General features: G+C 47.0%; 1 protein-coding gene across 1 annotated transcript in view; it reads right to left on the bottom strand.

The window, feature by feature from the left end:
• RALGAPA2 (Ral GTPase activating protein catalytic subunit alpha 2) overlaps positions 1-14,027 on the bottom strand; it is a 94,136-nt gene that overhangs the window by 26,814 nt on the left and 53,295 nt on the right. Inside the window, exons 37-38 of the mRNA XM_058019506.1 lie at positions 12,847-13,005; positions 8,609-8,736 (exon numbers count right to left, since the gene is read on the bottom strand). Coding sequence (XP_057875489.1) covers positions 8,609-8,736; positions 12,847-13,005 — 287 coding nt within the window. The remainder of the gene's footprint in view (positions 1-8,608; positions 8,737-12,846; positions 13,006-14,027) is intronic.

Genomic DNA, 14,027 nt, shown 5'->3' with positions numbered 1-14,027 from the left:
TAGCTTTCTCCTATTCCTCTCAGTTGATGTCACCATGTTCATGTCCCCAGTAACAGGATGGCTTTCAAAGCTTTTCAGATGCAGGTGGAGGGGAAGCCTTCCTTCTCAAAAGGATGATGTAGGATTATGGTGCTGCCCATCAAAGTATGTTTTATATAGCAGGCACAAAAATTTCTGTGCCTGCCTCATTTTGGTATCAGCTGCACAGAGCCAGTCAGGCTGGAAGGGAGTCAGATCTGTCTCACCTCCTCAAAGCATGGCCAGCACTCAACTCAGCCACTCATTTTCAATAACAGAGAAACAAAGTCATAACGAAAATACAAATCTAAGCCTAAAAATGTTTTTCCTGTTTAGAAAGTTAAGGAATAACTTTTCATTAAGCAATTTCAGCATGCATGGCTGATGAGAACCACACACTGAAGTCAGGGTCTCTTCAAAAGAGAAGTTTGAAAAATGACACAAACCTGTACTGGCGATTGCATGTTTGTGTTACCACCAGTCCCTGGAGTGCTGGGAAGTACCCATGGAAATGCCCACACGCGGATCTGCTCTCCTGCAGCCTTTGAGCCTTCCCACCGCTGTTCCTGGGACAAGGGAACAGCCCTGCTGGATGGAAACCGCCTTTCCAAGGCCAGCACCTGGGCTTTGGCCTGGCTAGGACACAGTGCATCCCACCACAGGCCACCATGGAGCCCACCAGGAGCCCTCAAACCATTCCCTAGGAAAGACCCTTCCTAAATCCTGCCGGCAGAAGCCTTCACCTGCTGCAGCGCTGCCCGCGGGGGACCCTGTAACAAGTGGCTCCCGGGGAGCCTGAGCACCAAGCCCGGCCACCTCGGAGCCTGGCCACAGGTCCCTTTGTCCCTTTGTTCCGCCGGAGGGAGCGGAGCGGGCGCTTCCCGCACGCTTTTTGTCTCAGAGCCTTTTCATGACCTATATAATTCTACAAAAAGCAGCGAGGATCTGCTTCAGTTTGCCTCGAATTTCGCAGTTTAATTTGATGATTGCGCTGCAAGAACTGAGAGGCAGCCTTTTAATCTAAACGACTCGGGGTAATTTAACTTGATTTTATTAAACATCGGAACGATCGCCATACGTTCCGCACAAAGGAATTAGACTGGGAGGTTAAGAATCAGCATCAGGGATACCAGCAGCTCCCTCTAGTTGGAAAGTGCATTATTATTGTCCCTGAAGAGCCAGTAAATAGCAAAGATCCCCAAATACTACAAACTGCTTACACAGAGCGGCTTGGGAACTTGTGCTGGAATACGTAATCCTTGTAGATCCACTGGGTACAGTGCTTGGATTCCCTCCTCTTAAATGAAAATAACCTTTTATTATCTATGGTGGCATTTTCAGATTATTTTTTTAATACGTTAACTACCGAAAAATTTAAAAACCCCAGCATTTGACAACGAATCCACTTTGGAACAAAAAAACCTGCCGCACGTTATAGTGGCAATTTGCAAACCGGCGTTCACAGAAATTTAAAATACGCGTTAGAGCGTGCATATGCTTTAAATAAATATAGGGTTTCAGATATTGATCCAGAAGCCACCTCCTTACATTTCCATGGCTTTGAAACTAAAGAAGAGGCTTTTTAGCCTGAGGGGTTAAAAGTGTGGGTGTGGAAGTGGGCTTTTGTTGGAAAAATTAGCAATGCTATGAGTCATTGTGCATTAGCGGCAGAATAGTTTTGCATCTTGTATGAATCCAGACACCATATGCCATGCGAGGCCGGCCGGCGCTGCGGTGCCACGTGGGCATCCCCAGCGGAAAGGCTGTTGGAGCGCAGCGGCGGCCGCGCAGCGCGGCCAGCCCGGCCCGCCGGACATTGTCGGGAGCAGCAGGAACAGCTGGTAAGCCAGCAGAGCCCCGCTCGCCCGGCCCGCATGCTAATGAGCCGGCCCGGCCGCACAAAGCCCCGCTCGCCCGGGGGAGCGACCCCGGGGCCCGCGGGAGCCCTGCGAGGGCTCGGCCCGCGGCCCCGCCGCCCGCTCCGGCTGCGGCACCGACAGCGGCACCGCTCCTGCCAGCGCCCCTCGCTCAGCCCGGCCACAGAAACACAACTCTGCTTTTCACCGACCCGTCTGTGACAAAACCCGAGCGCGAATTCACAGTAAAGTTCCTGAAAGACACAATGGAGCTTTAGCTACGCGCATCCCTTCAAAGTTAATGGGGGGGGAAACGGCAAAAATTGCTTTGCAAAGACACAGAATGTGAAGCCCTCGCAAACCGGCAAGAACTACCACAACTACTTCATCCCGTCTTGTTAGTAACCCAAATATACCAATTTTGCTTCAGTCAAAGAACCAAAGAATGAGCGCCTCTCATGAAACACAAATTGGAGGCTCTTTGTGTAACCCAGGAGAAAACACTGAGCACCGTGGTAGGACAGGTGTTTGCACCTCTGTGTACACCTTCTCGTGAAAGGGATATTTACTGCTCATAAACAAAGCCCTGTCCCGCATTGTGTGCCCCTGCAAGCTGCCTGCAAGGCACCCCCATCCTGGGCTCCTGGGCAAGGCCTTGGCAGGGCACAATTACACCACCCAAACCACACCATTTCCAGCAAGATCAGAACTTCCCAGTCTCTGGCAGGGCTTAAAGAAGCATGGCTGTGTGGTTCAGGACCCTTGTTTGCAACCAGCACACACATACGAGTACACATGTCATTTAGAAATCCAACATTAACTTTGTTTTGTTGGGTTTTTCCCCCTGACACAGTGAACTCACTTTTCATTTAAAAACACATTACATTCTCAATGTCACTTAATTCCAGGTTTGTCTTTGGAACTCTCCATTATATCAGCCAGCAAAGAAGTGCCTCTACTACTGCTGGGGTTTATTTAGTGCTACTGAAGAGCACAGAAACTCTGTGTCAGAATCAGCCTGGGACTTTCTCAACATCCCTCAGCAAACTTGGCAGCTCCCAGCCAGGGGGGAGGATACGGCAGCTCCCAGCCATGTTATAGTGACAAAATAAAGTGCACCGTTGCCGTGCAGCCCCCCTGGCTGCTCCCTGCTCCCCCAGCAATGCGGGTACAAGCTGTGTGTCTAACAAGGGCCTGCCAGCAGGTTCAGGAATGGACACGAAACAGAAAATAGAGAAATGTGATCCCATTGTGTGTGCATAGTGCAGCAGCATGTGGAGTTTAGACCTGCAGAAGCATTTCATACTCTTTAGATATGCACCGAGGGGACGCAGTGGATTCTCTGTGAGTCCATGAAGAGCTCTATGAATGAGAGCTGAGGAGCCGCCTCCACAATCCCATGTAATGCCACCTAAAAGCTTTGCCTCGCATGACTTATTACAGGCTGGAGCAGATTAGAGGCATCGATCGCTGCCTGGAGAAGGTTCTGGCTGTGAGGAGGGAAGGCAGAGCGCACAGCCAGCCCGGCCATTGATCGGCTGCAGCAGGGGCCGTGCAGGATGAAGGGCAGAGCTGCCAGTGCCTGGCCCCCCTCGGGTCTGGGCACCCCTGGCCAAGGGCAGGGAGAGGGACCTGCTGCTGCCCACAGACACTGGGCACTGACAGGCACTCCTGCCAGCCAGGGCTGGCCGCTCGCAGCACACCGTCAGGTGCCATGTCACATAAATTGTCACAGCTCCTGTGACACATGCTTTAGAATTTCATAGCCATTCCTATCAGCATCGATATAGCTGGAGGGCACCACTGCTTGGGATGAAATAAAGGGGACAAACTGTGAACCCTCTCTGAAAGGAATAACAGGCTTTCCATCTCATTTCCCCGGCAGGATCAAACGCTGCCTTGTACCCAGAGCAGAGCTCCAAATGCCAGTGCCACGAAACACACACTGAGAGGGACACAAAACGTGTCTGACACCACACGAGCCTCCAGAACATCTGACAGCCATTCACACAATTAAGTCCATCATAGCAAATACCTTTCTTTCACAGATAAAGCAGGTAAGCAGATTGGGCACTCTCTATTAGGTTAATCAGAAATTGGCTTAAGCCAAGAAAGGGATTTAATTCAGAATTTGAAGCTGATGTTCTTTGCTTAATCTTCTTGGTTCCAGATATTAACACATCTAGGATATATTAGTATGTCAATATCTGGATGAGTTGTAATGAATTAAAGTTATGAATGTCTTTTTGTTATGTGTTTAGATGGAGTTTTGGCTTTACCCCAGTGAGCTGCTGGCTGGCACAGGCACACCACTGCCACTACAGTGGAGAAAACAGTGAGAGAGTTACTCATGTATCAAATTACTTCTCCAGGGTAAGGGCTGTGTTTTCCTCAGGTCCTCAAAAAGGAGTGCAAACTGTGAGCTGGGAAATGGTGACATCCAGTGCTCAGACATTACATAAGGAGCTCTCATCCCCACCATGCTAATTTGTGCCTGTCCTGATGCACAGACACCTCCAGAGCCCAATGTCACAGCAAAGTGGAGTGCAGGAGTCAAGAGGCACCATGAGATCAAACCCCTCTGCTGCCCATAAGAACAAACAACTCATCCCAAAACTGAGATTGTGCACAGAGATAACTTTATAATCAGTGCCTTAATAAACCCCAACAAGAACTAGCTCCCTATTTACCCATTCACAGGAAGTGCATGTAGTAGCTTGAATTGCTAAGAACATAACTTGAAGACTACCAGAAGTCACTGAAAAACACACACAGGGAAGAAGCCCACTGGCACTGGCACACAGGACACATTCCACTCTCCCCGGGGCAGATTACAAAGAGCTCCTCAAAGCTGAGGTAATGTTTCAGACACATTGAGGTATTTCCTACTTTTCTGTAAATTCACTTAGCATCCCAGTCAGGAAGGACTGAGAGTACAAGAGTTATTTGAAATGGTGGAGGAAATAAAAAACCAAAGCTGTAAGATACTCAAAATAACACTGAAACAATTTTTAAATTAAGCCAATTTAATCCAAGGAGAAAAGAAATGGCTCCATTTGGAAAGATAACCTGGGCAATGAGAACTGCATTTCCCTGGGCGTTCTAAGAGGAGCTTTTTGCTCAGACATCGCCACCTCCAAATCCCAGTGTCTTTCTGGAGACCAGGACTGAATTGTGGGCCAACCAAAAGGCCTGATACCTGCCAAACCAGCTACATTTTCATGTCTGAAGGCTGACAAGCACCTGAGCGTAGGAACTGTCAGCTTAGACAGCAGCTGCCAATCAGAGCTGTAATACTTCAATCCAAACCCTGTTTCCCCCCAGTATTTATCCTCAGACGAGAGCAGCTCCCAGAGAGGAGCTCTGCTGCAGCTGAGTGCCGCGGCACTCCAGATCACACAAGTGTTCAGAAATCCTTCCCAGCACACAGCTTGTTTCACATAAGCTGGAAGAGCATTCAGAGATGCACTTTTACAGCCCCGCTCCCACCAGGTTTTGAAAAATCCAGCATTGCTAGAAACAGAACAGACCCTTGCTTAGTTATGACAAGTAATTAATTGTTTGCAAGAGAGGTTGTTCCTTCCTTTCCCCAGCACATGCAAAAGAGGCATGGATGCACTCAAAAACCTGCATAAATATATTCCTTTCAATACAACAATTATAGTAAGCTTAAATATTATTTATTGTTATTGTAAAATTTAAGTCGTCTTATTTCTTATGATTTCTCTAAGTCCCAGTCACATTAAAAGTCAGACACTGCCTGAAAAACGCAGCCTGGAGAGGCTGCTGGAGCACATTGCCTCATGCTCAGCAGTTACTCAAGGATGGCAAGAGTCCCAATTAGCAGGGGCTGCAGCCACTCAGCCGCTCTGCTCCATGGCACCAAGGAGGAATAAAATGGGAGTTTGGAACATAAACTGATGCACAATCATCCCCGCCCATGGAAGCACTGCGGCAGCAGCAGAGACAGCACAGCTCCAAAGACAACTGAGCTCTGCATGCAGCACCCTGGGAGTGCCATCATGTGCCCTTCCATGGACACAAAGAACCTGTAGCCACAATGGCTCTAAACTGAAGTTTAAATATAGTTAATTGTTTTTTAACTAATCTCTTGCCCTACTGAATTCCTTAAAACCAAAAGTATTACATAAATGTAAAAAAAGAGATTAAAAAAAAATCTGATGTGGTCTGCTGTAGTTACCTTCCTAATTTTCAAAGAGATTTCCAACAGAAATGTGTATTTGGGCACGGCAGTGGAATTTGTGTCATCGTGACCAAGCGGCTGCGGGCAGCGCGATGCTCCCGCGGCTCTGCGGTCCCGGTCCCCATGGAAACCAGACTCCGATATTGTCCTCCGCTCGATGGAGCACCAAGTCGGGAGCCTTTTGTGCCTGATGAGATTTCTTCCACAACCTTCCAGCAACAGACCCTACAGCTTCCTCCTGACTCTTTCCTAATTGAGATGCAAATTAATCTCTGTGGCTGATTACACTTCCCTTACAGCCCCTGACAAGTGCAGCTGTAGCCGGAGTTTACAGACTTTCCAACAAGTGACTTCAGCTGTCACTGCTGGCAAGACGCTGCCCCGGCTTCCCAGCACCACCAGGGCAGAACAGGGATGACTCCCTGCAGGTACTTCACACCCTGCCACTGCTCCAGCACGGATGCAGCACCTCATGGAACCCACACGGACACCAGATGAAGTGCTTGTTCCGTTTGTGACCACACCAGAGTCCAAACAGCTTCAGCTACTGACCCTTAGCAGGGATGTTGCCTTTTACCATGACCCATGAGCCAAAGGGAAGCTGCAGATCCTCCTCAGCTCTGCCTCACTCCAGCCTGCAGCCCTCATTCCAACTGCAGGTATGACTGGTGTGTGCCAAACATCATCCCTCACTGTGCCAGGGACATTGCTTTCTATTTCTCCCTCTCACTGATATTTTTTGAGTTATTTCCATCTCCAGCCTGACCATGGCACTTCCATTTACTGTTTGCACTGCTGGCTCTGCTTGCCTCGTGTCCTGCTCACAGCAGCTGGCACAGCAAACACCAGACCGGAGTCACTCACCCTCTGGGAGCTGCACTGGACAGGCCCAACACCACCTTTTACACATCTACGCAGACTCACATTCCAGCTGCTGGCTGTAGTGCATCTCAGAGTCTGCACTATCTGGGGAATGAATTACAGATAGCTTTCTCTCCTGCTCCAGTATGGCCCCAGAGGGACCTGCCCACCACATCCCTTTGTGCCATTTCAGGAGTTTCGCAATCCACTTCCATTTATCAGACAGACAAGTGGCGGTTGATTCACTATGGACAGCACAGGTGCAGAAGCAGACGCAGAAAAAGGCGGAAAAGAACGTGGGGACAGATGCTGCCTCGGACCTGTGCAGAGCAGAGCCCTGTGCTGCAGGGTCTGTGCAGCTCTGTCCCCCCAGGGATGCACGGGGACCCTCGGGGACACCCCCTTGGACAGCAGGAGCACGGCCAGCTGGTGAGTGCTGCTAACTCACAAAATGCTCAGTGCCAAAACATGGGAGGACTCCAGCTGGGAGTGAGGGGATGGGACAGCTTCCTTCTTATAACTGCTGCTACTTATATCTATTTTAATACACTGTTACTTTACTATTAAATACTGAGAAACAGATTAAGATAAATTCTGCACAGCACAGTTTCAGAAATTTGTTAGATTTCTCTCAAGAAACAGAAAAAAACAGAGCGAGCCTTGACTCACCTGTCAGGCATTGTCACAGTCTGCACAACCACCACCATTTGCTTTACAATGAGTAAACAATTAGTTATTAACACAAATCTATTTAACTGCAATGATACTTTTAATTTCTGATGACATTTGCAAAGCATACTGGATAAAATTTATTTATTTTAGTTTAATTTTTTAAAACAAAACCCTAGCAAGTACTTTGAGGATATTCCATGTTTAAAAAATATGCATCTTAAACTAATTCCTCAAGGTTCTTTCAAAGATCAAAACATTTCACAAACTCTTTCTCAAAGTCATGTGATTAGAAAAATACTCAAATCAAATGCTCCCCAGAGAAAGCAAAGTGCAGTGAGTGTTTGTCCTGAGGTAAGTGATGTGATTAGCAAAACAAGCTATGAAATCTATGATGGCATTAGGAGAAGACCCCAGCATGGGTGAACACTGTGGGTCTGTGTAGCACCCAAGAACCACAGTCTGTGTCACAACTCCTGTCCCAGAGAAGCACATCTCCAGCTGCCTTCCAGCCACCGGTGGAAAACAGGTTCTGAAAATGCCCAAACACGGGCGTGACTGGAAAGAAACAGGAATTTGGGACCTGAAACATCTGTATCTGAGGACAAATCCCATCTGCCTTATTAATGTAATGAGCCCAAGTAAAGTTAATTGGATAGGATAAGAACATGGCTGAGCTCTGGCTACCAGCCTGACATACACAGTCCACAACTTCTATCAGTGTGAAAGCAACCTTTCCTCACAGATCAAAGCCCAAGCCCACCAGCAGCGAGCTGGTAGCTGCTGGTGAGACTCCAGTGCTGCTACCATTCCATTTTGAAAACACCGGATGGCACCTGCGTGTGAGCCACTGAGAACATCCAGCTGGCATGCAAAGAAAGCTCTGACCTTTCCCAATGAAATCAAACAGGAGGATTTTCATCCCAGCCTACCTCTCTGCAGGATGACGCTCCAAGTGAGAACCCTACCAAGGGCAGCCTTGCCCTGTGGAAAAGGATACAAGCTCTGGTAGAGTGGGATGAGGGACTTGACGGCTCTGCTGGCGTTGATGCATGTGGCACAGATCAGGCTGGGCAGCAGCTTCGCCGTCACGATGGCGCCGTCGAAGAGGGGACCAAAGAACGGCACCTGGGCGCCCAAAAGAGAAAAGCAGGATTCAGAACCACTGCAGGAGACTGGTACAACATTTTGCTGCAAAAACAGTGTGACCACATTGTTTCTCACACTGAGACTTGCAGTGTGACATTCGTCTCCCAAGCTGGTGAGTGTTTAAATTCCCCATGACTGCCCTCAGCACACCACACAGACACACACAGGACTCAGAACATTCTGCTGGGTAAGCACAGGCTTGCTACACGTAGAAACTGGGGCCATCTATGAATTTGCAATCAATATGCCTTTGGCAGTGAATGTCAGGAGCTGTTTTCCATCTGGGATCCCAACAGGAGACCCTGATTCACTGGCTGACTTCAGCATTGGCAGGAGGATTTGCAAAGACGTATTTACTTCAGATAATCCTCTATAAACTCCTTCCATGGACTTCATAGAAGAGAAAAAAACCTTGAGCTGGTCCAAGATCAGGCGTGGGGAAGGCAGAGGTGATGGCTGAGCAGGGGCTCTGCTCTGAGCAGGGTGGGGACAGGCACAAACGGGCCCAGTGGGTCAAGGTGCCCAAATGCTGCTCCTTCAGGGCCACCTCCACAGGAAACCCCTGTGTGACATCCTCTGGTGACCTGAGGCTCTGCAGATAAAGACAACACTACAAACAAGAGATGCTTTCTAAAAATAAACCTTCTCCACAACTGCAGACACAAAACAGACCTGAGCCTGCCCAACCCAGAAAATTTTGATGTTTAAATGCACAACTTTCAGTACTTGCAAGTACTCAAATTCATTTCCCTCTCAGAGACTCAAAATGAAAAAAACAACCCCCCAACTAAAGCCCTAGACAGAAGCCAGCAACAATTATCAATATTTAAGCTACGGATTTTTTCCATCTGTACAGAGGCTTATCACATAAATAAATACCCTCTATTATTCTTCTCCAACTGCTTGTGGGTGACTGTGACAGTCATTCAATAAATGGACAAAGGGAATAATATAAATCCCCTGCATCTAGGGAATTCCTCTAATTAGAAGTGGCAATGAATTACAGAAGAAATTTTGGTTTAATGTAACATCTGGAAATGACAGCTGTCTCTGCGCACACTTATTCTGTCATTCCTTTACTTCAAATAATTACCCACCCCCAATAAAACAGAAAAGTGTAAAATGTTTCCATAGTGGTTTTGCCTTATTTTAATTTTTTTTTAATTTACTGCTGGCATGACTATCCAGGCAGTTGGAAGGAAAGGGGACAGAGGAAAATCAATGCCACCAAAATGATAACATTATGGGGCATCAAGTTTTGTCTCTCTAGGCAGTAATGTTTTTAAGTGAAATTTTTATCCCATGCACTGTCTAGAAGCACTGACAGCAAGAGAAAAGAATGCAAAAGTACAGATAAGGAGGTTAAGTACATACTAGTATTGAAGTGATAGCACCACACAAATACCAGATATGTAAAGTCAGATCAGCAGATGCTACTGGGGCAGGGAAATTCCCTGCTGGGCTTTTTGGACAAGTAGGTTTTGGTTACAGCACTTGCATTCATGGTTTTACACTCACCAGGAGCTGGGGAGCGGGGCAGACTTTCTCACCCCTGCCCCACAGAATTTACAGATGTAACCCAGGGACAGGGTGAGTGTATCCTGGCTAGGGAGAGCAGCAGCAGAGCCGAGGGCTTCGGAGCCCGCCGCGATCCGAGCCGGTGCGCGCAGGGCTCGGAATTATTCATTCCCCAGCACACACAGTGGCCTCGCCAAGGGTCATTAAAGTCACTGGAGCTGCTTCTCCTCAGCTTCCATCTGCACGGGGGCCCTGCCCTAACAAGGGTTGGGGGGAGGCCAGTGGAACGTGCAGGGCGCACTCCCCGCTCGGCTCCGCTCCCAGTCCGGCACCCAACACCCTGCCAGCAAAGCAGGGCTTCAGTGGCCACCACAAACAAACAGCCTGCTTTGACAGGAATCAATTAAAAAAAAATAGAGGGAAAGATCCCCTTCTGTGAGTACTCCAAATGTCACTGCAAGTTATCTGTGAAGCAAAAATTAATATTCAGCCCACTGCAAACACCTGCTTCGTTCCAATTTCCAACAGCAAAATCATTATTTCTGTTGCCCGCAGTAAAAGTAGGCAAGGTTAAATAAACCTTCTGAGCACAAAGACTTCCCCTCTACAGCAAGCAGCACTAGTTAAAAGAGTGGGGAATGGGTAAATTATTGTACCAAATGGCTGAGAATTAATCTCTGATGACGAGCTGCAATCTAACGAGGCATCTGTGTCCCAGGGAACCCGCAGCATGTCCCTGGCGGTATGTGCAGTGCGGAGCTTGCCTGGCATGCTTTGTCCCCTCTCGCAGGCAGCTTTTCCTCTCATTGTTCCCAATATCCTCGTGCATCTGTGACGCGTGGAATGCATTCACACTAACAGACTTACTATTGTCTTCCCTCCCAAGCTTTGTCGGGCAAAGACTGCAGCACAGTTCCTGATAATTATATTGCTTAATTAATCAAGACAAAAAAATTTGCAAATCATTGCCGGGTTGCCAAGCAGGGAGATCAAAAATGAAAACAATACAAGCTGAAGCAATATAACAAAAGTAACAGCTATCTGATCAGAAATTCTTCTATAATGAAGCTATTAATGCTAAAGCGGTTAATGTTAACATTGCTCCAGGTGTCTCTACTTGGCTGCAAACAAAAAGGCTAACATTATGGATATAAAAGGCCAAATGTTGCCATGGATTCTGTAACCTGATAGAGAGGACAGCCTTTTCATTCGATTAGGGAATGCAATTTAAATGCCAGGGACTGAAGCCAAACAACAGACATTTCTCTCTGCAAGGCTCGTTCATTCACCCCGGGGTCAGTAGCTGGTGAACAAAAGGTCAGCCACACTTGCCCTGGAAATGTCTGGATTAATTTTATTACATTGTAATGGTTTGTACTTTAAATGTAGGGATAACACTAAATTTCCAGTTAGCTCTTATTCTGGCTGCCCGTTGGGTGGTTTTGACTAATATGTAAGATGACACAGCTTTTCTCCATTGCTCCAGAGAAGTCTCAAGCGTGTTCCTAACGCTAAATTCTCATTTCCCTGATGGAACATTAAAAAAAGTTAAAAGCGAAAACGCTCAAAAACTAAACTGCACAGCTCAACATTGAGCGTAAAAAAATCCCAGCAACCCACTATTATAAAATTTTCAAGTTTGAAATGTCTACTGACAAAGCACTGTTGTATCCAACAACTCCATCACACGCAACTCAAAAAATAGTGTCTACACCTGGCCAATATGGGATATGATGGAGGCATTTACCACAGTTGGCTACCCCTTTGGACAAATATTGTCCCTCCTCTAAGGCAAAGGGAATTTATCACAATGACTACTTTCACAAAGTATATTTTACACATATTTTTGCATCCACAATGTACCAGACGAGCATTGACTGCAGTGGCTTTTTCACACACATGCACAGATGTACATACACACACCTCTGACATTTTGCAAAAAAATGCATTTTTTTCCAAAAACCGTCTCAGCTGTGAACCTCCCATACTTTGTTTGATGACAGGATGCCCAATGTCTGCATCATCCCACCCAGTCAGGTGACAATGACAGTGCCACAGACGTGTGAGGTTCTGCTTGGTGCCGTGTGTACAGCAGTGATCCAACACCACACAAGGAGCTCAAATCGTGAATGGTTTGCCTTCACTGCCTCAGAGAACATTCACAGTGGCTTAAACACTGTTCTTTGCCTAACTTCTGTAGGTTGATTATTCTGGAGTGTTTCACTCAGTGCTAAGTATGGCTATAAAATGAATGAGCAATCACTCTGATCACCATGAGTAAAGCCAGTTTTAAAGTCAGCTCATTGCTCAGCTTTTCACCTGACATGCACAGACTGATTTGAGCAAAAACAGTTCTCAAACTCTAAATCCTGAGCCCTGCTGAAAGCAGCAGAACTGCTGCTCAGTGGCACAGTAGAGTCAGCAAGGCACTTTGCTCAGCTTATCCTTCACCTGACATGGACAGGCTGATTTGGGAAACAAACAGTTTCAAGCTCTAAACCACTGAGCCCTGGTGAAAGCAACACAACTGTGGCACAGCACAGCAGGGCCAGGGAGGCACCCAGAACGTACCTCGGGTTTCTTCATGATCTCAATGAAGAACATGTGGTTCTTCATGGGGTAGATGACGATGAGGACGTCGCCGAAGTCGGTGGGGATGATGCCCCTGCGGTAGTTGCGCGTGTGCTCGGACCACACGATGTGCACCTCGTCATTCCCCAAGTGACGGAGCTGCAACAGCAAATTGGCTCTTTATTAATCCCTGTGATAACCACGCTGCACCAGGGGTCACGGCTCACAAATTGAATTACAATGCTCGATAGCAGGAATATTTCATTACGGAAAAGTTAAAATATTGTTTTTCTCCAGTTGCTCATGAAAGCATCGGCTCAATAATTTGCTTCATTTAGAACTCATTGTTGTCTGATGGCTTAATTAAGTCATTATCAAACTAGCCATTAGCATGATATGTAAATGTACATTACCTACAGTGATTTAAGATGGAAAACTGAATTACTGGAACAAAGCATTAACCAACGGAGCATTGTATTCCAGCTAAAATAAGGCAGCTGTCACAGAAATATGAAAATGCCTTGACTCAGAATGTCAAGAAACTGCCTGTCATGAACCACTATAACAGAATTTATTATCCACAAACATCTCCTCACTGACTCTGTCTGGAGGGGTCTCCTGCCTGAAACGTCAGCAAAATATCTGGGCAGTGTGAAGTACAGGAGAATGGGAAATACTGTGGGAGTTACACCTTTTCATTTGGAGCAGAGCTGCATGAAATACAGAAAAAAATTAAACATGACATACATAGAAAGCCTCTGAGAGCCTGTGTGTGTGTGTGTGTTTGCTCTGCTGCTGGAGGAGCTGGAGGTGATCTAACAGATGGCAAAAACTATTTGGCAATCACGTACAAGCCTCACACAATGGTTTCAACTGTAAGCTTTAAAGTTAAAATGTAATCCACACACACAATGCCAGCTCCAAGCATAAAGAGACTTAAAGTCCCACTTAAAGCTTAAAAGACACTCCCCCCCTCCAATTTGGTGCTACCCCCAGAACAATGTGCACAACAGAGCGAACAAAGAAGCCAAAACGAAGCTCTGCTACTTCACTCTGTGTAGGGGGAAGAGAAAAAAGGGAAAAGAAGGTGGTGATTTTTACTGGTAAATAACAACTAACCCCAACACGCTTTGGATCAGCCCACACTGTGCTGATGAGGCTTCCCTAGTCAGAGCCAGGCA

Source organism: Melospiza georgiana, chromosome 3 (genome assembly GCF_028018845.1).
Source record: "Melospiza georgiana isolate bMelGeo1 chromosome 3, bMelGeo1.pri, whole genome shotgun sequence".
Lineage (NCBI taxonomy): Eukaryota > Metazoa > Chordata > Aves > Passeriformes > Passerellidae > Melospiza > Melospiza georgiana.
The sequence above is the reverse complement of the archived record's forward strand: the minus strand, read 5'-3'. Positions and strand labels throughout refer to the sequence as shown.